Consider the following 24,632-nt stretch of genomic DNA (forward strand, 5'->3'; position numbering starts at 1 on the left):
GTCCCCTCGTCGATCACCAGTGGTGTACGGCCAGTGTAGGAGATCGCTCCCCACACCATGATGCCGGGTGTTGGCCCTGTGTGCCTCGGTCGTATGCAGTCCTGATTGTGGTGCTCACCTGCACGGCGCCAAACACGCATATGACCATCATTGGCACCAAGGCAGAAGCGACTCTCATCGCTGAAGACGACACGTCTCCATTCGTCCCTCCATTCACGCCTGTCGCGACACCACTGGAGGCGGGCTGCACGATGTTGGGGCGTGAGCGGAAGACGACCTAACGGGGTGCGGGACCGTAGCCCAGCTTCATGGAGACGGTTGCGAATGGTCCTCGCCGATACCCCTGGAGCAACAGTGTCCCTAATTTGCTGGGAAGTGGCGGTGCGGTCCCCTACGGCACTGCGTAGGATCCTACGGTCTTGGCGTGCATCCGTGCGTCGCTGCGGTCCGGTCCCAGGTCGACGGGCACGTGCACCTTCCGCCGACCACTGGCGACAACATCGATGTACTGTGGAGACCTCACGCCCCACGTGTTGAGCAATTCGGCCGTACGTCCACCCGGCCTCCCGCATGCCCACTATACGCCCTCGCTCAAAGTCCCTCAACTGCACATACGGTTCACGTCCACGCTGTCGCGGCATGCTACCAGTGTTAAAGACTGCGATAGAGCTCCGTATGCCACGGCAAACTGGCTGACACTGACGGCGGCGGTGCACAAATGCTGCGCAGCTAGCGCCATTCGACGGCCAACACCGCGGTTCCTGGTGTGTCCGCTGTGCCGTGCGTGTGATCATTGCTTGTACAGCCCTCTCGCAGTGTCCGGAGCAAGTATGGTGGGTCTGACACACCGGTGTCAATGTGTTCTTTTTTCCATTTCCAGGAGTGTAGATGTACCATACCACGCTGTCGTGCAAGTCATCAAACCTCAGTGAATAGGCTCCTACGGTATCAAACCCACATCCACCATAGAGGTATTGTTCGAATACCCGTCAGGTTCCTTTTTTGTTCATTCAAAAGTTCTCGTCGTTCATAGGTGGGACAATATTTTGTCACATAATAGGCTATCACACGGGAGTGGGATCTATTAAACAGCATACATGTGTCTACTAACACCACAGTGCGTAACCATAAATGATCGTGTCAAGTCACGTAGAGCAGTTTCCAGATGGAGTACACAGACGATGAATACTTCGATATGCTTTTGGTGCTGAGTGCATCCGATAGCAAAGCTGCTGCTGCTCGTGCGTGTACTGAGCGGTACCCTCAAAGGCGACTTCCCCGTAAGAATGTTTTCCGTAATCTTCGTCCACAAGTAATGGACAGAGGTCGTCCAAGGACTGCACGTATTCCACAAACAGAGGACGCGACTCTTGAAACCGTGCACCAGTCACCTCGGCGAAGTAACGCGATATTGCAAAGCAGTTCCATATATCTGAAAGACTGGTTGGTGAAGTGTTGCACGACGAAGAACTGCATCATTACACGCTAACTCGACGTCAGCGGCCAGAAGACCGAATTCGACGAGCACAGTTTCGTGAATGGCTTTTCGCCAAGTAGAAGGTAGCGAACATTTTATAAACAACGAGATACGGACTGACCTTCACTCGTGAAGGTTTTTTTTTTTCCAACCTCCACAAAAGCTATTATTGGTCGTAACACAATCCACATGTCACCCGTTTCTTTCAGGCACGTTTTGGCATAAACCGGTGGGTTTGATCGTGTTAGGAGTGCTTTTGGGCCGTTACCTATTGAAATTTTTGAAAACCTTATCAGCGATCTTATATTAATGTGATAATTAAAAACAGTATTGATCGCATACTTCTCTTAATCGGAGTGAGCGGTTTCAATCCTTAAGGATCATCTTCAGACTCCAGATCGGCAGGTGGATCGGCGCTGCCTGCTCCATGGAAGTCCACTGACGTTCTGGAGTCTGAAGATGATCCTTAAGGATTGAAACCGGTTACTCCGATTAAGAGAAGTTTGTGATCTAGACTGTTTCTTAATTATCACCTGACCTATTGCCTGAAAAGTTGGATGGGCCCCTGTATCGTACGTTTCTCTGCAATATTTCATCTAACGCAGTAGAAGACTTTCCACTTGGTGTTGGCAACAGCTATTGTTTGAGGATGATGGTTCACCACTCCACTTTGCAGTGAAAGTGAGTAACTATTTAAACGAAGCGTTTCCATGAAATGGAATGGTCGTGGTGGTCCAATTTTCTGGCCGCAACGTTCCTTAATCCACCAGATTTTTATTTGTGGGAACACTTAAAGGATTTTAAAGGAACAAGTGTATAGTACTCCCCTGATGGATTACACGACCTAATAGATTGCGTGCAGGCCGCTTCGGCAATGGTGGATGCTGGTGTGTTGTATGGGGTCCAGCAAAGTATGACCTAGCGAGTGGCGAAGTGTCTGCAAATGGAAGATGGTCACTTTGAAATCTTGTCTTAAGTGAACATTGCTCGTACGTGTAGTTACCAGCTCTGTGAAGGTAACACTGGATGTCAAACTTAAAGAATCGTATCATTTTATATGCCATAAAGTGAAATCTAGTGTTGATTACTTACCGTGTTTTTTATACGTCACTAGACACAGACGATGTTACTGTATCCATTTCTATTGGCTTTATTTGTGTCATGGACGAAAAAACTTGGCCGTTTACGACTATAACAAGCTCATGCTATGGGTTGGTGGGGTTGATTTGGGGGAGGGGACCAAACAGCGAGGTCATCGGTCCAATTGGGTTGGGGACGTATGGAGAAGGAAGTCAGTCGGTTGTGCCCATTGAGAGGAACCCTCCCGGCAACTGCCTGATTCATATTACGTCTTAATGTTTAAATAACGATAACAGTAACAGAAATACACAACATACAGCATTGTGGGGGATACAGTTTTGGACTTTAACTGAGAAAAAAAGTTTGTCACGAATATCGGCGAGCCTGCATATTCGTTCCCCACAGGATTGCCTCGACTCATTTAGCTACTGTGGAACAGCTCCGACTGAGTGCTGACTTCATGTTACCTGCTCCTGCCCATGCTGCAAGTAGTTACAGCATTGTCAGAGCCCTGTTTTTCAAATCGCGTTTCTATTAAACGTATTATCGGGACTAGGTTTTGCTAAATACACTTTTATCTTGTTTTGAGGTGTAAAATCGCTTGCCGACCGCCAAATGCAGTATTTTTTCTCTTCACACTGTACACTGTTTTAAACGTTTTTGCACCGTAACATAAAAACCTATTCTGAAACCTAATGAATGATGCATAGTGTACATGAAAATTATATTGATAGTATTGCGTTTGGGAATTCACTTTTTTATTGAACACGTATGGTGTTAAGTAACAAACGTACTGGCAGTTAAGTGTGATAATCCCAAGGCCTTCTCGAAACCGTGGAAACACATTACAGTTACACGTCTGAACCACAGGACGTTCATACATCGTTTTCATTAAAGGCAGTTGTTTCTGAAATAAACATCTTTGACGTGAAAACCTGGCATATTAAGAAGTGTTTATGCTCTCTAGTATACAATCACTGCGTTTTTGCACACGCTTGTTGTTATAATTCCCGGAGGCGTCTGTTTTGCGTTCTTTGGCCGACAGCATTTTATTTATTCGAGACGGTGTTGTCCGAGGGCGTTCCTATGGTCATTACCGTCCCGCTTCCCATCTGTGGACCTAGTTCTCTGTGCGACAGGAATCCAAAACCCGCTAAGTCCGATGCTTTACTTCTCCTTGGTGAAGTTGTCGCCATTGTTGCAGAGCTCGATGCATTCTCGTAACAAAAGAGTATAGTAATTCCTTTGTGCCGAGTGTCAGAAATTTAGGTCAATTTGGGCGACCTCAGGAAGCATTTTTGGCAGTAAAAGAGGAATTTAAGATCATGTCGGTGTACAGTTAGGCGCACCCATGGTAGAAAGGCATAACAGTATCCAGCCGAATGGTCACAGGAGGTTGTCGTTTTGGAGCGGAACGAAGTCCGAGAGCAATCAGGAGAGGGGAGGTTGTACGCTGTGCTTAGCTGGAGACCAGAACCAGAGAGACAGTCCTTACACCTTTAGACACTCTGGCAGTGTCCTGCAGTCAACACATGATTATCCTCCCCTTACGTTCGTCTAATGAACTACGCGAAACACTGCTCCAAGGATACAGAAGCAGCTATAGGTATGTAAAATTGGGCAAACGAGACAACCGACAGGAAATCCACGAACGTGATAAATACAACTAGAACGAAAGAAAGAAACAGAAAGTAACGTATACAAAGAGAGAATTCTGAAAAAGGCCGTTCTCACTGCTACCGTTTTAGAAGATCTGCAGTGCTGAGCCGTCCTTTGTGGCCGAGCGGTTCTAGGCGCTTCAGTCTGGAACCGCGTGACCACTACGCTCGCAGGTTCGAATCCTGCCTCGGGCATGGATGTTTTTGAAGCTTCATGGCGCGTTTTAAATGGGAATCAATTTGCCAACTGTTATTATTTTATTGCGATGGTTGTATGCATTACTTTGTACGCCCCAATCTGTGGTCAGTTCTAGTCTACCACTTTAATAAATTCTTTGTAGCCTTACCGCCAAAGTATTGCAAATGCATTATACCAAGAAGCATATAGGTGAGAAATGAACTTTAAAGATATAAAATTTTTCAATGTGTCGCGTCTGGCAGCTCAAAAATGTCCGGCAGCTTAAAAATGTGGAAGAAAAGACGTTTTTAAACATTCACAAAAGAGTTGCTAATTAATTATTTAGTGTTTGTTGACTAGTTTCGGACTTCGCCCATTTCCACAAGCCACTTCCTACACAGAACAAAGTCTGTTACAGATAAAGGTATCATAAATAATGTGGTTCATACGGTAACTATTTACGTATTTTGTATTTATGGTGTGTTTGGTGTGGACAGTTCTGTTTACGTCACCACACTTGATTCTGTCTCAGATCTGCGTTCGAAGATGTCACAGTTGTATTTACACGTTACCGTGCCGTATTATGTCAATATATATATATATATATATATATATATATATATATATATATATATTTGTTATCACTGTATTACGCTGGCGTATTTATTGCAGGTATTATCGCAATTTTGAGAGAAACACACTCTCGACACCAACATCAATTACAAAGTAGCCAAAACATGACGGTATAACTATTCTGGCAGTTAAAAAAACGAATGCAACGAATGTAATAAAGCCTACGATGGACAGACGGGCGTTTAAGGAGACCTGCACGTGAAATGACTTAAATTTTCGAAACCATGTGAGACGACGCTTCATCCAGTCCCAAACATGCTCAATGGGGGACAGATCCGGAGATCTTGCTGGCCAGGGTAGTTGACTTACACCTTCTAGAGCACGTTGGGTGGCACGGGATACATGCGGACGTGCATTGTCCTGTTGGAACAGCAAGTTCCCTTGCCGGTCTAGGAATGGTAGAACGATGGGTTCGATGACGGTTTGGATGTACCGTGCACTATTCAGTGTCCCCTCGACGATCACCAGTGGTGTACGGCCAGTGTAGGAGATCGCTCCCCACACCATGATGCCGGGTGTTGGCCCTGTGTGCCTCGGTCATATGCAGTCCTGATTGTGGCGCTCACCTGCACGGCGCCAAACACGCATACGACCATCATTGGCACCAAGGCAGAAGCGACTCTCATCGCTGAAGATGACACGTCTCCATTCGTCCCTCCATTCACGCCTGTCGCGACACCACTGGAGGCGGGCTGTACGATGTTGGGGCGTGAGCGGAAGACGGCCTAACGGTGTGCGGGACCGTAGCCCAGCTTCATGGAGACGGTTGCAAATGGTCCTCGCCGATACCCCAGGACCAACAGTGTCCCTAATTTGCTGGGAAGTGGCGGTGCGGTCCCCTACGGCACTGCGTAGGATCCTACGATCTTGGCGTGCATCCGTGCGTCGCTGCGGTCCGGTCCCAGGTCGACGGGCACGTGCACCTTCCGCCGACCACTGGCGACAACATCGATGTACTGTGGAGACCTCACGCCCCACGTGTTGAGCAATTCGGCGGTACGTCCACCCGGCCTCCCGCATGCCCACTATACGCCCTCGCTCAAAGTCCGTCAACTGCACATACGGTTCACGTCCACGCTGTCGCGGCATGCTACCAGTGTTAAAGACTGCGATGGAGCTCCGTATGCCACGGCAAACTGGCTGACACTGACGGCGGCGGTGCACAAATGCTGCGCAGCTAGCGCCATTCGACGGCCAACACCGCGGTTCCTGGTGTGTCCGCTGTGCCGTGCGTGTGATCATTGCTTGTACAGCCCTCTCGCAGTGTCCGGAGCAAGTATGGTGGGTCTGACACACCGGTGTCAGTGTGTTCTTTTTTCCATTTCCAGGAGTGTATATGTTTTACACTGTTTCTGGAGATGGACGACGTTGGCCGATATAGGCCATATGTGAAAATTTTCTGATTGCTTCAGAGAGAAAATTAAAAAAAAGTATCAAACAGTCAGTTATGGTACTCCACACATGAAACGTCGTTTCTCATAGGAAGCGATAATGTTGTGTCTATGGATTTTTCGTAATAAGCAGACTCCCTTCACTCCTTATCCAGGCTTTGACTGGCTAAATGGGAAGAGCAAACCGTTACTTAGGCGTGTATAAAATCCGTTTTTTGTTTGTATTTTTTATATTTTTTATTTTTTTCATTTAATTTTTTAAATTTTATATTTTATTTTTAAATTTGTAAGTTACTATGGGTATTTACATTTCGTACATTCTTTTCATATATTTCGTCCAACACTAACATATAGCTTCATTCAAATTTTTGGACATAAGAGATTGCTTCCAAACAAGCCCACGTGTCACCATACTCTTTTACTGTTCTTTTTCAGCCTTTCATCAAGTTTCGTAAAAGTTGTTTTCTTTCGTTTGCCTTCCATACTTAATTCTGACGTCATTAATGCACATGCCGAGTTCTCTGCTTCTGTTTTCATACACTCGATCACGTCTTTAATTTTAGGACTCGGTTTGCCCAGAAGATTATTAATTTTGTTGTGCCAGCTTTCTAGAATTTGGTGGTACGATTGCACCGTCTGTAGCAGTTCCAAAGACTGATCGGGTTTTCGTCATTTTCCAACCATTTATCTACAAAATAGTCGAAAAACTGAGAAAGATTGGCGATATCCGGTGGTTGTCAGTGTACTATATCACGATCCAGCCATCGCAGACATGTCGAAGGAACGCCATAGCAGTACACATTTTCTCTGTATTCGCAAGAAGTCCCAAGTCTTGCACTTTCCTCCGGAGAGATTTCTTCACATGGAAGTGGCAACCATGCAGATGAACCAACGGGATCACAACTTCTAGCGCAGAAATCTCAGCTGATTCCAAATCAGCGGTGACATTATTAGGTTTCCATTCTGATACATTATTTACATTACGGAAAAGACGAATATATGTTTCCTTTTTCTTTTGTTTGGTAAGGATGCCAAAGCCACGGGACTGATGTTTGTTTCGTACTTTGAGCTTCCGAAGTCTGCATGAATAGTATATATCTGTGAAAATTGCTTGCTACAGCATTTGAAGGTCCCAGCCATAAAAAAGTCTTATTTAGTCTTTAGAACCTCTCTTCCTGCTTTTCCGCTAAAAACTCTGATCTTATCTCCAAAGCTGTCATCACTTAAGAGAAAACTGCTGCCGTCATTCACGGTTAGTAGCTCTGCTTGAAGATCAACTTCTTGTCGTGTTTCTGGCTCTTTCTGATTTCCGTGTGATTTGGTTTCCTATCTGGCATTTCGGTAAGAAAACCATACCCTCGATTGTACAAGTCGCCTAACTCTTCGGTATGTATTTTACAAATCGAAGTCTCTTCCTCTCGTGATCTCCTCTTCGCTTGGTTCAGCGTGGAGAGCCCATGTCCAGGATCTTGTTCAGAAATTAAATGCTGCGTTATTTACCATTAGAACAGTATCTGAAATAAGTGACAGTTCAACACGAAAAGTAGTCTACTTCGCATATTTTCATACACTTATGTCGTATGGTATTGTTTTTTGGGGTAATTCTTCTGATTCAAAACGGGTATTTTTGTCTCAAAAACGGGCTGCTCGAGCTATGTGTGGTGTAAGCTCGCGAACCTCTTGTCGACCCCTATTCAATAGTCTGGGAATTCTGACATTGCCCTCACAGTATATATTTTCTTTAATGTCGTATGTTGTTAGCAATATTAGCCTATTCCCAAGAGTTAGCAGCTTTCACTCAGTTAATGCTAGGCAGAAACCAAATCTGCATGTGGAATGCACTTCCTTGACTCTTGTGCAGAAAGGAGTGCAGTATTCTGCTGCATCCATTTTCAATAAGCAGTCGCCCAAACTCTTTTAAGTCTAAACTGAAGAGTTTCCTCATGGCTCACTCCTATTCTGTCGAGGACCTCCTGGAAGAGCTAAAAAATTAAGCAAATTCCAGTGTTACATTGTTGATTTTCTTTATTTAAACTTAAGACTTATTGCCTGAATATGTTTTTTATATTTCATTTTATCTGTTTCTACTATCGTGTTATAATTCCATGTATTGACTCGTTCCATGACCATGGAGACCTCTCCTTAATTTGGTCCCACGGAACAATAAATAATAAATAAATAAAAGCGTCAAACGGTGCCCCACATTGATGTTTGTTTGAACTAAGCACGATACAGTCTTTGGTCTTTAGCATTCCTCGGCAATATGTTGTTCTATTTTTCGAACAGCGCCACATCACTGTCCCATCTGCTTTGGTTCTCTTTGCGATGTACGAGTAACCATCATAGTGGGCACATGGTTTACCGTGGGTGGTTGATGACAGTTTTATACCGAACGTATAAGCACAGGAGACACAAGGCGAAAGAGCTGAACACTCCGAAAGTTAGACTCGCACTGACAGTGACTGGCCAAGCGGTCATTCACTTAAGTGGACGAAGACTGCACGCGTCAGGTTGGCCGTGCCGCACAGGGGTCGTTTCCGGTGGATGACAACTCCCAGGGACGCAGGCAGGCTCCACCCTTGAGCAGGTAGCTTCCAGTAAAATTGGGTGCGAATTTCACAGATTTCTGGGTGGGTGTGATTTTCACCGGGTGTGATTATCACATATCATTGCGGATTTTTTGGTCAGTGTATTTTTACGAGGATAGACAGCTCCACTGTGGCGATGATTCTATTCGTCATGTAGGCCACAATGGTCGGCACTTGAATGCTCAAAACGAAAGTTTAACTAGAAAAGTTTTAAAATGAACAATAAAAATTCACGATACGCGCCAGGCTCGCTTGGTGAACTGCACACTTTTCAGAAATAAAAATAAAATTTCGGCCAATTTTATACAATGTTTCGTATCGTTGAATCCTTGCACAACTAAGTTCAGTTTCTCCGTCTGTCGCAGCCTGCAATTTCGTTTACGTTCTGTCATACTGGTGTTAACTGTTCGATTTACACTCATGCTCATAAATTAAGGATAACTGCAGAATGTGGTGCCACACAACGTGGCACTTCACAAAAATGGCGCTAATAGTTTGGGCACAAAGGGAATACACACGACACAGATCTGTAAGTCCACGGTGTTGGTAATAAGTTGAGAAAATCGTCCCGAAACACATGTGCTACAAAACGCCACTGTTTCCTGCGCATATACCCCGACATCAGTATGGGATATGATCACCACGAACACGTACACTGGTCGCACAACGTGTTAGCATACTTTGGATCAGGTGGTCGAGCAGCTGCTGGGGTATAGCCTCCCATTCTTGCACCAGTGCCTGTCGGAGCTCCTGAAGTATCCTAGGTGTTTGAAGACGTGGAGCGATAAGCGACTGAGAGCATCCCAGATGTGCTCAGTGGGGTTTAGGTCTGGAAAACAGGCAGGCCACTCCTTTCACCTGATATCTTCTGTTTCAAGGTACTCCTCCACGATGGCAGCTCGGTTGGGCCGAGTGTTTTCATCCATCAGGAGGAAGGTGGGACCCACTGCACCACGGAAAAGGCGGACATACTGGTGCAAAATGACTTTCCGATACACCTGACCTGTCACAGTTCCTCTGCCAAAGACATGCAGGTGTGTACATGCACCAATCATAATCCCACCCCACCCCATCAAACCACGACCTTCATGAAGGTCCCTTTCAAGGACAATAAGGGTTTGGTATCTGGTTCCTGGTTCACGCCAGATGGAAACCTTGGCGAGAATCACTGTTCAGACTGTACCTAGACTCGTCCATGAACATAACCTGGGACCACTGTTCCAATGACCATGTACTGTGTTCTTGACACCAGGCTTCACGGGCTCTCCTGTGACCAGGGGTTAGTGGAATGCACCTTGCAGGTCTCTGGGCGAATGAACCATGTCTGTTCAGTCGTCTGTAGACTGTGTCTGGAGAGAACTGTTCCAGTGGATGCGGTAAAGTCAAGAGCAACGCTACCCGCAGTACTCCGTGGCCGTCTGGGAGCACTGATGGTGAGATATCGGTCTTCACGTGGTGTTGTACACTGTGGACGCCCCGTACTGTAGCACTTGGACACGTTTCCTGTCTGCTGGAATCGTTGCCATAATCTTGAGATCACACTTTGTGACACACGGAGGACCCGTGCTACGACCTGCTATCTTTGACCAGCTTCCAGTCGCCCTAGTATTCTGCACCTCATAATGTTATCAATACGTATTCTTTGAGACATTTTCAACAGACAGTCACCACTAGGACGTCTGAAAACGTCTGCACCGTACTCTGACATGCACCAACACACCTCTGCATATGTGGACTGCTGCCAGCGCCACCGTGTGAAGACCACAGGTCAAATGCACCGCATGGTTATACCCCGACGTGATTTAAACTCGCAAGCGCCCACCAGAGTGCTGTTTCACCATGTATCAGTATTATCCATAATTTATGAGCATGAGTGTACTATTCCGACATGCACTTCGCCGCAAGCGCGTATAATTCGGAAAATCCCTCATGGTGAAAATCATAGAACTCCGTCTTAAGGCCACAAGTGGCCCGTCGGGACCATCCGACCGCCATGTCATCCTCACTGAGGATGCAGATACGAGGGGCGTGTGGTCAGCACATCTCTCTCCCGGTCGTTATGATGGTTTTCTTTGGCAAGAGCAGCTACTATTCCGTCGAGTAACTCCTCAATTGGCATCACGAGGCTGAGTGCACCCCGAAAAAAGGCAATAGCGCATGCCAGCCTGGACTGTCACCCATCCAAGTGCCGGCCACTCCCGACAGCGCTGAACTTCGGTGATCTCACGGGAACTGGTGTACCCACTGCGGCAAGGCCGTTGCCATCCTCATGGTGAAGAGACCCTGTTTGTCTTTGGCCAATTTGAAGGACTCTGTCTTTTTGTGCAGTGTTTACGAAGTGTTATCGAAGTATGTAGGACAGAAATGTTGTGCCCCTAAAAGGCGTCGTTTCTCTGGCTGTTGCTCTTTGTCACACTTTCGTTTTCTTTCATAGAATATCCATTGCCCCTTAGAGTTCATTCTAAATGCTGTACTTGCTCGTAGGTTGGCGCCACTCAGTATGACCCAACTTTGCCCCATTACTACTAAAACATGAAGGAAGGGTAGCTATTCTCTACTTCAGTGGTAAATTGAATGTGGTTTGCTGAATGTTTCGTTTTTTTTCAGGCAATCACCAAGCCGTTTGTCGCCACAACTCCAAACGTCAAACCAGTCATCCATGCATCTGCACTACACTGTTTGTCCCAGACTAGTATCTGCTTTTCGACTTGTTTCACTACAGCAAAATGTCATCTTTCTTGTATTATTGAAAAGAATTTATTACCAGTGCTTGTGCCGTTTCCCTTTAGGTTTTACTGTAATGTTTGTAATTTATGTTTATATTAGCACATTGTATTTTTATCACCGACTCAGTATTGTGATGTAAATTGTAACAGCCCTTCTAACTTAGATTCAAGACTCGATTTAGCGATATTTATCTTCTCAAACATGTTCCCACAATATACTTTGGCCTCATATCGTTGCTGAAATCATGATGGCGGTGGCCAGTGTGTGGAACTCGCATTATGTCACTCTTTGGCTAACGCGCAGAAATGCAACTCAGTTTAATATCATCTGTGTGATAGTGTAGGTCAATCCAACAACGTTGTGTTTTTTTCGGTACCACAACTCCTGCTGAAAAAAAACCTGTTAGTTTATTTGATATTCCTCTGAGTAACCTTTCTTTTTTTCTATTTTGACGTTGTTTGATTTCTATAAATCTTCCTTACTTCACTTCAAGTAAGTCTACGTATTCAGATCGTTTTAACAACGATAGTGTTATTGCGATATATAATTCCACATGTTTTAAATTGGCCTAAAGGCTACAAATTCGGTCAGTTGTGGAACCGTGTCGTCATTTAGAAAATTCGTAGATGCTAAGGATTGACAAACTACAAAACTGAAATTTCCTGGCAGATTAAAACTGTGTGCCGGACCTAGACTCGAACTCGGGACCTTTGTCTTTCGAGGGCAAGTGCTCTATCCTCTTTTTTTTATCTCATTTTGTTCTATATTGTTCGGTGAATTTGTCCGGGGTGGACGTCCGATAACACCCGTTCTGGTTCTTCGTTGACTTTTTTTTTAATCACAGAGACTAGCTAACCCTCTGGCTCAACACGCTGAGCTGCCGTGTCGGCACCGACTTAGTTACCCAAGCACGATTCACTGCCCGTCCTCGCAGCTTTAGTTCCGCCAGTACCTCGTCTCCTACGGGTGGCGCGCGAGTCGTGCTAGGGTAGCTGAGTCGATAGAGCACTTGCCCGCGAAAGGCAAAGGTCCCGAGTTCGAGTCTCGGTCTGGCACAAAGTTTTAATCTGCCTGGAAGTTTCGTATCAGCGCACACTCGGTTGCAGAGTGAAAATTTCATTCTGGATACGACGAAACTGTTTCACAAAGAAGTTAGCACCCACAACACTACGTACACTTTCCGTTGAAACTCTGTCCAACTGTTTGTAAAAAAATCGTCAAGTCTACGTCTAGAAACTTGATGTCACCTGGAACTCTAAGGAGTCCTTTAGCAGCACCTTTTGAAAGCATCCTACTTGCTACTTAAACTTGAACTGAGTGCATAATTGGCATGACTTCGGTATTTATGCCCTAAAAATGTTCCCCTTCCGAACAAAATTTTGGCCCATGAATGAACAACAACATGATCTGACTTCCATTAATGATAATATTCGCTGGTAGGCAGGACGTTCACGGCGCAACGGGGATCTCGCACTTGTGTTTAAGTAATGCAAAAATATCATTCTAGGACAACTAAAAGTGTAGATCGAACGCTTGCGATGAAGATGTAGGCCTAACACCTATTCGCAAAAAGCGTGAATGACCAAAGCCATGTTTAACATATTCAGGATATCAGCACGTGTCTCGAAGTTATGAGCAGCTTAAACTTACGAGTACGTCTTGTTTGCTTTAATCTGCAAGCAACGAAATAAATATTTTATTTGCCAATGGTAGTTTCAGGTGATTCAGCTGAAGGCAGAATGTACTCAGCGAATTGTACTCACATCAACTACGAATTAGGACAAAGGATAAGTAACCATATAGGAACTGAGCATGAAAAACATAATAATTTGTGACCTCTAATTTGAAGTTACTTTCGATCGCTATTCAATAAGCAATCACGAAAATTCAGTAAAAACGTTACACGGTAAAACAATGCCATATATCATCAAAATCAGAAAGAAGAGAAACCCACATATAATCTCAGATCACTGTGAAATACAAATTATAAAAATGAATGTACCTGTGTATGTATGATCCACATCTCCTACTAATCCAATGGACCAATTTCAACAAAATTGGTACACATATAATTACTGTCTGGAAAGAATGACTTTGGAGGTAATAATCACCCACCTATCACAGGGGTGTGGTATGGAAGAAAAAGCAGTGTGGCTCATGACGCTATTTATTTCTTTGCTTGCAAGTTAAAGCAAAAAAGAGGTAAGTTAAGCTGCCGACAACTTCGAGGCATGTGCTTCCATCCTAACTAAGTTAAGTATGGCTTTGATCATTCATGCCATACGTGTTAGGCCATACGGAGCACTGCCTATATCTGCATTGCACGAGTTCTCTCTATACTTTTAGTTGTCATGAATGTATTAGTTATCCAGTATTTGCGAATGAGAAAACATACGCTGCAACAAACTTCAGAAAAAATTTGATTCCTTTACGAAACTTTTTCTCCCTGTCGATCACCCCAAAATGATGAAAGGAAAAACATTTATCGCTTACTGCAATTTCGTTATTCATACAGTAAAACTCCATATCAAGCATAACGTTTTAATTTATCACCTCCTTACTTCTAATTGTATGTGTGACACATTTTGCATACAGTATTCACATATACCATCAAAGTACAAGAAAAACTAGATCATTTTTCGACACTTATAAGATATGACCTCATAAACAGTGAATGCGAGAAAAATTACCGCCTCGTGCAAGACATTTAAATTTATCAGTTCGTTGCTATTAACTGTATTTGCAACACTTTTCGCAGATAGTATCCACCTTAGCCACTGAATTTACCTAGGAAAATATATCATCGTACGACACATACTCCAGGAGATACATAAAGACATGCGGGAAAAACTGCCATATCACGTACGACGTTTTAATTCATTCCTTTTCCACTACTAACTCCATTCGCAACACATTTGTTAGGCAGTATCTACATAAGACGCTGAATGACCGACAAGAATAAATCATTGTATGACACGCAGTTCAGGAGACACAACGTCATAAAATTTGAGCTGCATGAAACTCAAACTTCAGGGTGAAATTCACTGGACATACATGTGAAATCATAAATGAAGGTTGTATACGTGGAAGAAGCCTGGAGATACTGACAGGTTTCAGATAGATTATATAATGGTAAGGCAGAGATTTAGGAACCAGGTTTTAAATTGTAAGACATTTCCAGGGGCTGATGTGGACACTGACCACAATCTATTGGTTATGAGCTGTAGATTAAAACTGAAGAAACTGCAAAAAGGTGAGAATTTAAGGAGATGGAACCTGGATAAACTGACTAAACCAGAGGTTGTACAGAGTTTAAGGGACAGCATAAGGGAACAATTTACGGGAATAGGGGAAAGAAATATAGCAGAAGAAAAATGGGTAGCTTTGAGGGATGAAGTAGTGAAGGCAGCAGACGATCAAGTAGGTAAAACGACGAGGGCTAGTAGAAATGGGTAACAGAAGAAATATTGAATTTAATTGATGAAAGGACAAGATATAAAAATGCAGTAAATGAAGCAGGCAAAAAGGAATACAAACGTCTCAAAAACGAGATCGATAGGAAGTGCAAAATGGCTAAGCAGGGATGGCCAGAGGACAAATGTAAGGATCTAGAGGGTTATCTCACTAGGGGTAAGATAGATACAGCCTACAGGAAAATTAAAGAGACCTTTGGAGAAAAGAGAACCACTTGTATGAATATCAAGAACTCAGACGGAAATCCAGTTCTAAGAAAAGAAGGGGAAGCAGAAAGGTGGAAGGAGTATATAGAGAGTCTATACAAGGACGATGTACTTGAGGGCAATATTATGGAAATGGAAGAAGATGTCGATGAAGATGAAATGGGAGATATGATACTGCGTGAAGAGTTTGACAGAGCATTGAAAGACCTGAGTCGAAACAAGTTCCCGGGAGTAGACAACATTTCATCAGAACTACTGACAGCCTTTGGAGAGTCATTCCTGACAAAACTCTACCATCTGGTGAGCAAGATGTATGAGACAGGCGAAATACCCTCAGACTTCAAGAAGAATATAATAATTCCAATCCCAGAAAGCAGGTGTTGACAGATGTGAAAATTACCAAACTATCAGTTTAATAAGTCACGGCTGAAAAATACTAACGCGAATTCTTTACAGACGAATGGAAAAACTAGTAGAAGCCGACCTCGGGGAAGATCAGTTTGGATTCCGTAGAAATATTGGAACACGTGAGGCAATACTGACCCTACGAATTTCCTTACAAAATAGATGAAGGGAAGGCAAACCTACGTTTCTAGCATTTGTAGACTTAGAGAAAGCTTTTGACAATGTTGACTGGAATACTCTCTTTCAAACCTGAAGGAGGCAGGGGTAAAATACAGGGAGCGAAAGGCCATTTACAATTTGTACAGAAACCAGATGGCAGTTGTAAGAGTCGAGGGACATGAAAGGGAAGCGGTGATTGGGAAGGGAGTGAGACAGGGTTGTAGCCCCCCCCCCCCCCCCGGTGTTATTCAATCTGTATATTGTGCAAGCAGTGAAGGAAACAAAACAAAAATTCGAAGTAGGTTTTAAAATCTATGGAGAAGAAATAAAAACTTTGAGGTTCGCCGATGACATTGTAATTCTGTCAGAGACAGCAAAGGAATTGGAAGAGCAGTTGAACGGAATGGATAGTGTATTGAAAGGAGGATATAAGATGAACATCAACAAAAGCAAAACGACTTAAAGTAGACTCTTAAAGTAGTAAATGAGTTTTGCTATTTGGGGAGCAAAATAACTGATGATGGTCGAAGTAGAGAGGATATAAAATGTAGACTGGCAATGGCAAGGAAAGCGTTTCTGAAGAAGAGAAATTTGTTAACATCAAGTATAGAGTTAAGTGTCAGGAACTCGTTACTGAAAATATTTGTATGGAGTGTAGCCATGTATGGAAGTGAAACATGGACGATAAATAGTTTGGACAAGAAGAGAATAGAAGCTTTCGAAATGTGGTGCTACAGAAGAATGTTGAAGATTAGATGGGTAGATCACATAACTAATGAGGAGGTATTGAATAGGATTGGGGAGAAGAGAAGTTTGTGGCACAACTTGAATAGAAGAAGGGATCGGTTGGTACGACACCTTCTGAGTCATCAAGGGATCGCCAATTTAGTATTGGAGGGCAGCGTGGAGGGTAAAAATCGTAGAGGGAGACCAAGAGATAAATACACCAAGCAGATTCAGAAGGATGTAGGTTGCAGTAGGTACCGGGAGATGAAGAAGCTTGCACAGGATAGAGTAGCATGGATTGCTGCATCAAACCAGTCTCAGGACTGAAGACCACAACAACAATGGGATAGCGTGGAGAGATGAGGAGAAACGAGGAGATGGAGAGACAGATGGGGGAGGAGGAGATAAGCAGAGGTAGGAGGAGGAGGAGAGGGACAGAGATAGATAGAGGAGGGGATGGACAGAGAAAGGAAGAGGAGTTGGACTGAGAAAGGAGGTGGGCAGAGATATGGGGAAGAAAGAGAGGGGGAAGAAGGAGATGAACAGAGGGGGAGAAGCAAATAGACAAAGAAGGAGAACAGACGGAGATGGTCAGAGAAAGGAGCATGAGGAGATTGACAGAGAGTCGGGGGAGGAGGCCGTGGAGAGAGAGATTGGGTGATGGAGATGAACAGAGAGAGGGGGGTGTAGGAGATGGGCTAATAAAAGATTGGAATAAATACATACCCAGGCAATGCCGGGTATACAGGTAGCATTAAATAACTGGAAAACGAACGTGAACCATGAGTCACAACCGCGGTTGACTTGAGAGACCAATGTAATACTTGTACATGGAATAAAGCCTTGATCGCGATAAGCAGATATAACTTTGTTCACAAAGAAAAACACCTGTAGAGCTGAAAATCAGGTAAATAGAATATTACGCCGAAGTAAGCTAGCAAGCAAGCAACGCTCTCAATATGAATTCCTGAGTGTTATAACTTAAAGATGATCACCATCGCATCTGACCTTAAAAAAAAAGCGAAGCGCATTGGCTGCATGCAGCCCCCACACAAAAAGAAGTATATGACTGGACAGAGCGGTCAGCACAAGAGAAATGATAAGTGTACTGTCCGCATGGCCAAGTTAACTCAAATCTTAACCACCCAGTCAGTAGGGCTCTGCTTCAGATTACAGCCTACATAAATGCTCTTACTATGCACACACAAATGTGACTTCGCTAACAGACGAGAACAGAGCACAAGAGAGTCTTTCCACCTTGCTAATGACTTACAAGTTGCATGGTGATATTTAAAGCGAAACAAGTTTTCTAAAGGTATACTTAGATGGCCATAAAAATTACATATTGCCGACAATATACCCCAAATATGTTGTCGGGCAACACTACGGCCACAGGAACTGCAGTCATAAATACAACATACTAGCCACTGTTACCCGACAATGTTTGCGGCAATACATGCCAGGGCCAGAAATGTTTGGACGGGGACACACTATAGCCACAGAATGGACGAAAGCAAGCTAATGCGAGTCAGTACGGCTCTCCTGTTTTTACATCACACAAGTAATAAAGTTATCAGAAAGAAGAACAAAGGAAATCGCTTTTTGTGGATGTATCCATTTTTAAGTAGGCGGAACGAGTCAGTTTCAGAAAATTTAACTTGGGAATTGATGCTGTTTCAGGATTTTGATAGAATTTCGAAAAGTGATTTCGAATATTTCGTCCAATGAATTAGTTCTAGAACCGCTAAAAACGATACAAACATGAGAATCTGTAAACCAGTTACAATACGACTTGTGAGCACTCTTCGGGTTTTAGGTACTGGTGGTTCGTATAAAAGTTTGATATGTCTCTTTAAAGCGCACTATTCTTCAATAAGACCCATGACACATAAGTACACTACTGGTCATTAAAACTGCAACACCACGAAGATGACGTGCTACAGACGCGAAATTTAACCGACAGGAAGAAGATTCTGTGATATGCAAATGATTAGCTTTTCAGAGCATTCAAACAAGGTTGGCGCCGGTGGCGACACCTACAACGTGCTGATATGAGGAAATTTTCCAACCGATTCCTCATACACAAACAGCAGTTGACCGTCGTTGCCTGGTGGAACGTTGTTGTGATGCTTCTTTTAAGGAGGAGAAATGCGTACCATCACGTTTCCGACTTTGCTAAAGGTCGGATTGTAGCCTATGGCGATTGCGGTTTATAGTATCGCAACATTGCTGCTCGCGTTGGTCGAGATCAAATGACTGATAGCAGAATATGGAATCGGTGGGTTCAGGAGGGTAATACGGAACGCCGTGCTGGATCCCAACGGCCTCGTATCACCAGCAGTCGAGATGACAGGCATCTTATCCGCATGGCTGTAACGGATCATGCAGCCACGTCTCGATCCCTGAGTCAACAGATGGGGACGTTTGCAAGACAACAATCGTCTGCACGAACAGTTCGACGACGTGTGCAGCAGCATGGACTATCAGCTCGGAGACCACGGCTGCGGTTACCCTTGACGCTGCATCACAGACAGGAGCACCTGCGATGGTGTACTCAACGACGAACCTGGGTTCACGAATGGCAGAACGTCATGTTTTCGGATGACTCTAGGTTCTGTTTACAGCATCATGATGGTCGCATCCGTGTTTGGCGGCATCGCGGTGAACGCACATTGGAAGCTTGGAAGCGTGTATTCGTCATCGCCATACTAGCGTATCACCCGGCGTGATGGCATGGGGTGTCTTTGGTTACACATCTCGGTCACTTCTTGTTCGCATTGACGGCACTTTGAACAGTGGACGTTACATTTCAGATGTGTTACGACCCATGGCTCTACCCTTCATTCGATCCTTGCGAAACCCTACATTTCAGCAGGATAATGCACGACTGCATGTTGCAGGTCCTGTAAGGGCCTTTCTGGATGCAGAAAATGTTCGACTGCTGACCTGGCCAGCACATTCTGCAGATCTCTTACCAACTGAAAGCGTCTGGTCAATGGTGGCCGAGCAACTGGCTCGTCACAATACGCCAGTCACTACTCTTGATGAACTGTGGAATCGTGTTGAAGCTGCATGGGCAGTTGTACCTGTACACGCCATCAAAGCTCTGTTTGACTCAATGCCAGCACGTATCAAGGCCGTTATTACGGGCAGAGGTGGTTGTTCTGGGTACTGATTTCTCAGCATCTATGCACCCAAATTGCGTGACAATGTAATCACATGTCAGTTCTAGTATAATATATTTGTCCAATGAAAACCCGTTTATCATCCGCATTTCGTATTGGTGTAGCAATTTTAATGGCCAATACTGCATCTACTGCATTGTTTTGGTAAAAGAACTGAAAGATTTCATTCAAGGAAGTTTGAAATAAGAATTCAATTTTTCAAATGGATCAAATGGCTCTGAGCACTATGCAACTTAACTCATGAGGTCATTAGTCGCCTAGAACTTAGAACTAATTAAACCTAACTAACCTAAGGACATCACACACATCCATGCCTGAGGCAGGATTCGAACCTGCGACCGTAGCGGTCGCTCGGTTCCAGACTGTAGCGCCTAGAACCGCACGGCCACTCCGGCTGGCTACAATTTTTATATTTTGCTTTTGTTCATCAGCAGACACTGTTTACATTACCAATTCCTGTTTCAAGTATGTCTCGAGATAATACGAAACTCACGGCATCGAATGCAAACGGTGTGAATGAAGAACTACATGCGCTTCTATTGCGACTTTTCGGCCTTGCACTGGCATAAGTTCGTGGACTTCGGAATTTTTGGTATGTTTCCTCAAGCGTGATTCTGAACTCATCGACTGCAGCTTCCCAGCTATCCTTTTTCACACTGCGCTCTTTGTGCTCATTACTTTCGATATCCCGTAGCTCTGGTTCCAGACGAATCGCATTTATAAAAATTATTGTTTACTACTATGTCCACTCGTTCATAGCTATACACAACAAGCGCTCGACAATGAACTACGAAATAAGCACTACGTACGCCCAAACTTTTCGAACCAAAGCGGAACGATATTGTTTCCACTCAGACACGTGACTGCAGCGCTGTCGTTGAGAGAAGTAGGAAACACAGGTGAGACCGAGAGAGAAGCATTTACAGACGAGGAAAGAGATAGATATTGCCGTGCAATACGAAGTATTCTCCACTCTCGGTGAACAACACGGCAACCCCTCGGCAACAAGTCGACAACTACCTGCAACATCAGCAATATTGCCCATCCATACCTCAACCCTGCCTTCTATTGCAGGCACTTTGCAGCAATGTTGACAGCAACGCTGTTGCTGCCAAAATTTCCGTAAAATAAGGCCAATCTATAGATACGTTAACAGACGGCTTTCACTTAAACAGCGGAACTACGTCGAAGCTGACCACCATCACTACACTGTTGGCAGGGCGTGGTCTCCGCTGTATCGGCCGGTATTGCGGCTCCGCCGGGCGGGTGATGGATCTGCGGCACTTGTCGCAAAGTCAAGGCCGCGGGCACCCGCCCACTCGGTGCTTTGGCGGGCGTTGCCTCCCCAGCAAGGCCGGCCGCTGCTGTATATATATTGGCGCTGACGGCAGCCAGGCACCACAGGCAGCAGCCACACGCCCTTACACCACCATGAAGGCCTTCGTAAGTATTCAGCCTCGTTGATAATGTCTGCGTTGAAAGCCAGTTACGAAACACTCGGTCGACTTGCAGTTAACTAATGTTGCTACTTGCAGGGCGACGTAGTGGGAAACAGTGGTTAAACACAACTTTGAATTCAATTTGATTGATTTAAACATCGGAATGTACCTGTAATTGATAATGTGAAAGTATCAGTTCACAGTTGCAGGTTTAGGTAAACAGGTGGCGATTTTCTATCGGTAGCGGGAAATAAAATAATTCTGCGTTAAATATGGGTTTCGATCTTATGATAATCTTCAGGTACCGTAAAATTATTTGCAACCTGTTCTGTTTGATGTGAAAGTCGATGCAGCATGTCATTACGTCACACAAATGCAGGATGCTTTTCGATCGGTACCCCTGGGATTTGCACTGGCATGATAGAGGCTAGCACGAGTGGGGTGGTTGTAGGAATCTGGAACATCCTATAATAATTAGTATTGGAATACTTTAGTAAGTAACTTTTACTTAACTTCGTCCAGCTACAACACAATTCTGGTATTACGTTTGTAATACATGCGCGAACTAGAGGCTGCGAACCTAGCGAGCTGAAGGTTATTCTAATCTGACTTCGCTCACGACCTGTAGCTGACTCGGCCCGGTACGATCTGCAAGTCTCTGTCCGTGCCATACGGCGGCGCTGCAAGCGCCAGCGAGTCCAGAGAGGTTGCAAGTGCTGGACCGCTATCGATTATTGCAACCTCTAGCGTGGTGTCTAACGTTGACACCACACTGTTCGTGGCATCAAATAAAATAAAAGCCATTCCAGATCACCGGCGTCAATATTCAAATAAGTTATATGTTCAGTAGTAAAATGTACTTACTCAGTTAATCTTCTTTTTATTCTGTGGAGGTGCCTAATTTTACGATACCGAGAGCGGTTCCGAAAACTGACTTCTTTTCAAATATTTACGAGCTGTGGTGCACCAGATGAACAAAATATATTAAGGTTCAATATGCCTTCAATTGTGGGGTCTCTAGGGACGAGCCAAAAACTCGAACTGGACAAAGATGAAGCAGAAAATTGACTGCTACCTTTTCAAAGATACCATCCTGCAATTCGTGTTACAGGATTAAGGAGAACTTCCAACTAAATTACTGGATGGAAATTTGAATTTCTCTCCACTACACTGTGAGTTTAATTTCCTAAGCACTGTTCCAGCTCGCTCAAATCGTACTCTATGGTATTGTTAAACGGCCATTCACCTACAGTAGATAAATTACAAAAAATGGTTGGTACCACCTCTTCTTCTAGAACATCCTGAAATGGCATGGAGTAGATATCAAATTACGTGAAAATGTAACGTCGAATGCACGTATCCCAAAGAGGGGACGTTTGAGAGAATATTGCATCACAATGTCGAGTAATCATGTTCTAGGTTACCTAAAACGGGTCAAAATCAGAGAGAAAATATAAAACTTTGAGGGTCTTTGAAGACTCTGGAAACATCCTGCAGCCTCTAACACACCATTCACAGAGTAACAGTGAAAATTTTAACAATCATCTTACTTGCTCCAGCAGGCACAGGCACAGGAAAGGAGAGTAATATAAAAAAAACTTACCATACGTTAGATACTAGTATCAGTCATTTCGGAAGTAGACGACTCCATCTATGGTGCGTTTGTTACAATGTGTTTGTTACATGAGTATGAAAGTTCTCACTTGGTCTACAAATTTTACTGTAATTAGCAATTGGTAAGATCACAAAATACAATTTTATATGTTAAAAATGACGAAATTCCTCCAGCTGTGTTAAGGATTTGGCTTTATTGGCAACTAGTTTCGATGTTAAACTTCCTGGCAGATTAAAACTGTGTGCCAGATCGAGACTCGAAATCCAGACTCAGTGGTAGAGCACTTGCACGAGAAAGGCAAAGGTCCCGAGTTCGAGTCTCGGTGTCGCACACAGTTTTAATCTGCCAGGAAGTTTCATATCAGCGCACACTCCGCTGCAGACTGAAAATCTCATTCTAGTTTCGATGTTGCTACAACATCATCTTCAGGCCCATACTTGTTGACAGTAACCATATGTGTCTAACAACAGTAGTCACCACTGACTACTAGTGTTAGACACATACGGTTACTGTCAACAAGTATGGGCCTGAAGATGATGTTGTAACAACATCGAAACTTGTTGCCAATAAAACCAACACCTTAATACAGCTGGAGGAATTGCATCATTTTTTAACATATATTATACTAGCTGACATCCCAAGTCGTCCGTTTGAATTGTAGATATATGAAGATTAAATACAATTTTAAATCAAACTGATCTGATTGATATTTGATAGTGAGTCAACAGACGCTTTGTTTCTTCTACACTATTAAAGATACAAAATGCAAAAGTGGCCAAGCTTTGCTGATACAAACCTCCAGATTGTTCATTTGGTCTTCAGTTTCAGTTCTGACCAATATACGATATATTTTCAAAAACCTCGAAAAAGTCAACTACTTGCCCTAGACGCATACTAAATTTTTGTGTTGTGCGCTTTGATAAGCGCAGCTCAAGTCTATTTTGCACAGGGAACTGCAGCATTGTTCACAGCAAGAAATTAATTTTTCCCCTGTCCACAGGTGTGCTCTTTCCTCGTAGTGCTGCTGGTGGCGGCCGTGTTCGCCCAGGAGAAGGCCAAGGAGACCCTGAAGGGCGCCGAGGCCTACTACGCCTACGCCGCCCCCTACGCCTACAGCGCCTTCGGCTACCCCGCCGTCAGCGCCTACTCCGCCTACCCTTACGCTGCCGTCGGCTACCCCTACTACTACCGCTGAACACGCCTCACTGGGCTTATGCATCACACTTGAGAAGCCGTGCCTACTGTATTTCAGATCACCAGTGCCATAAATAAATGTGTATATAGCAACAACTACTTCCTTTCATTTACCATCACCTGTTAATCCTAACTCCTTAGTGCGCGCCACCGGATTTACGCAGACGCGCACACACGCACTCAAAGAGAGGGGAAGGGGGGAGGTGGGGTAGGAAGGGGTGGATGGTGAGAGGGAAGGTGGTTGGATGGAAGCGAGAGCTAGAAGAGGGGAGAGAGAAACAACTGCAACCTGACCAGACGAATATAAAGTCCACTTTCTCAGCTATTAAAGGCATTGCATCTTTCAGTGGGGAAGGAATAACATGACCTACTGTATGTAGTACTCATGCCTATAACACAGCAAATATGAGTCTTGTCCAGAAATTAAGTTCCGATCGATCGCTAAATGTAAACCACAGTGAAAATCAGAAACAATTTATTTGCAAGAGTTAGCTACA

The 24,632-nt window shown here is 44.2% G+C and overlaps 1 protein-coding gene across 3 annotated transcripts in view; it reads left to right on the forward strand.

Moving 5' to 3' along the window:
- LOC126475122 (uncharacterized) overlaps positions 1-24,231 on the forward strand; it is a 402,308-nt gene extending 378,077 nt beyond the window's left edge. For 2 of the 3 annotated variants that reach the window (XR_007586663.1, XM_050102718.1), the window contains exon 2: positions 23,942-24,231. Coding sequence is in view for 1 of the 3 variants with exons in the window: in XM_050102718.1 (XP_049958675.1) it covers positions 23,942-24,136 (195 nt within the window). In the remaining 2 variants the exon portion in view is untranslated. Of the gene's footprint in view, positions 1-21,109; positions 21,331-23,941 lie in introns of those variants that run through there. The other variant, XR_007586664.1, reaches the window with a different exon arrangement.
- The last annotated feature ends 401 nt before the right edge of the window (positions 24,232-24,632 follow it).

Source organism: Schistocerca serialis, chromosome 4 (genome assembly GCF_023864345.2).
Source record: "Schistocerca serialis cubense isolate TAMUIC-IGC-003099 chromosome 4, iqSchSeri2.2, whole genome shotgun sequence".
Taxonomy (NCBI): Eukaryota; Metazoa; Arthropoda; class Insecta; order Orthoptera; family Acrididae; genus Schistocerca; species Schistocerca serialis.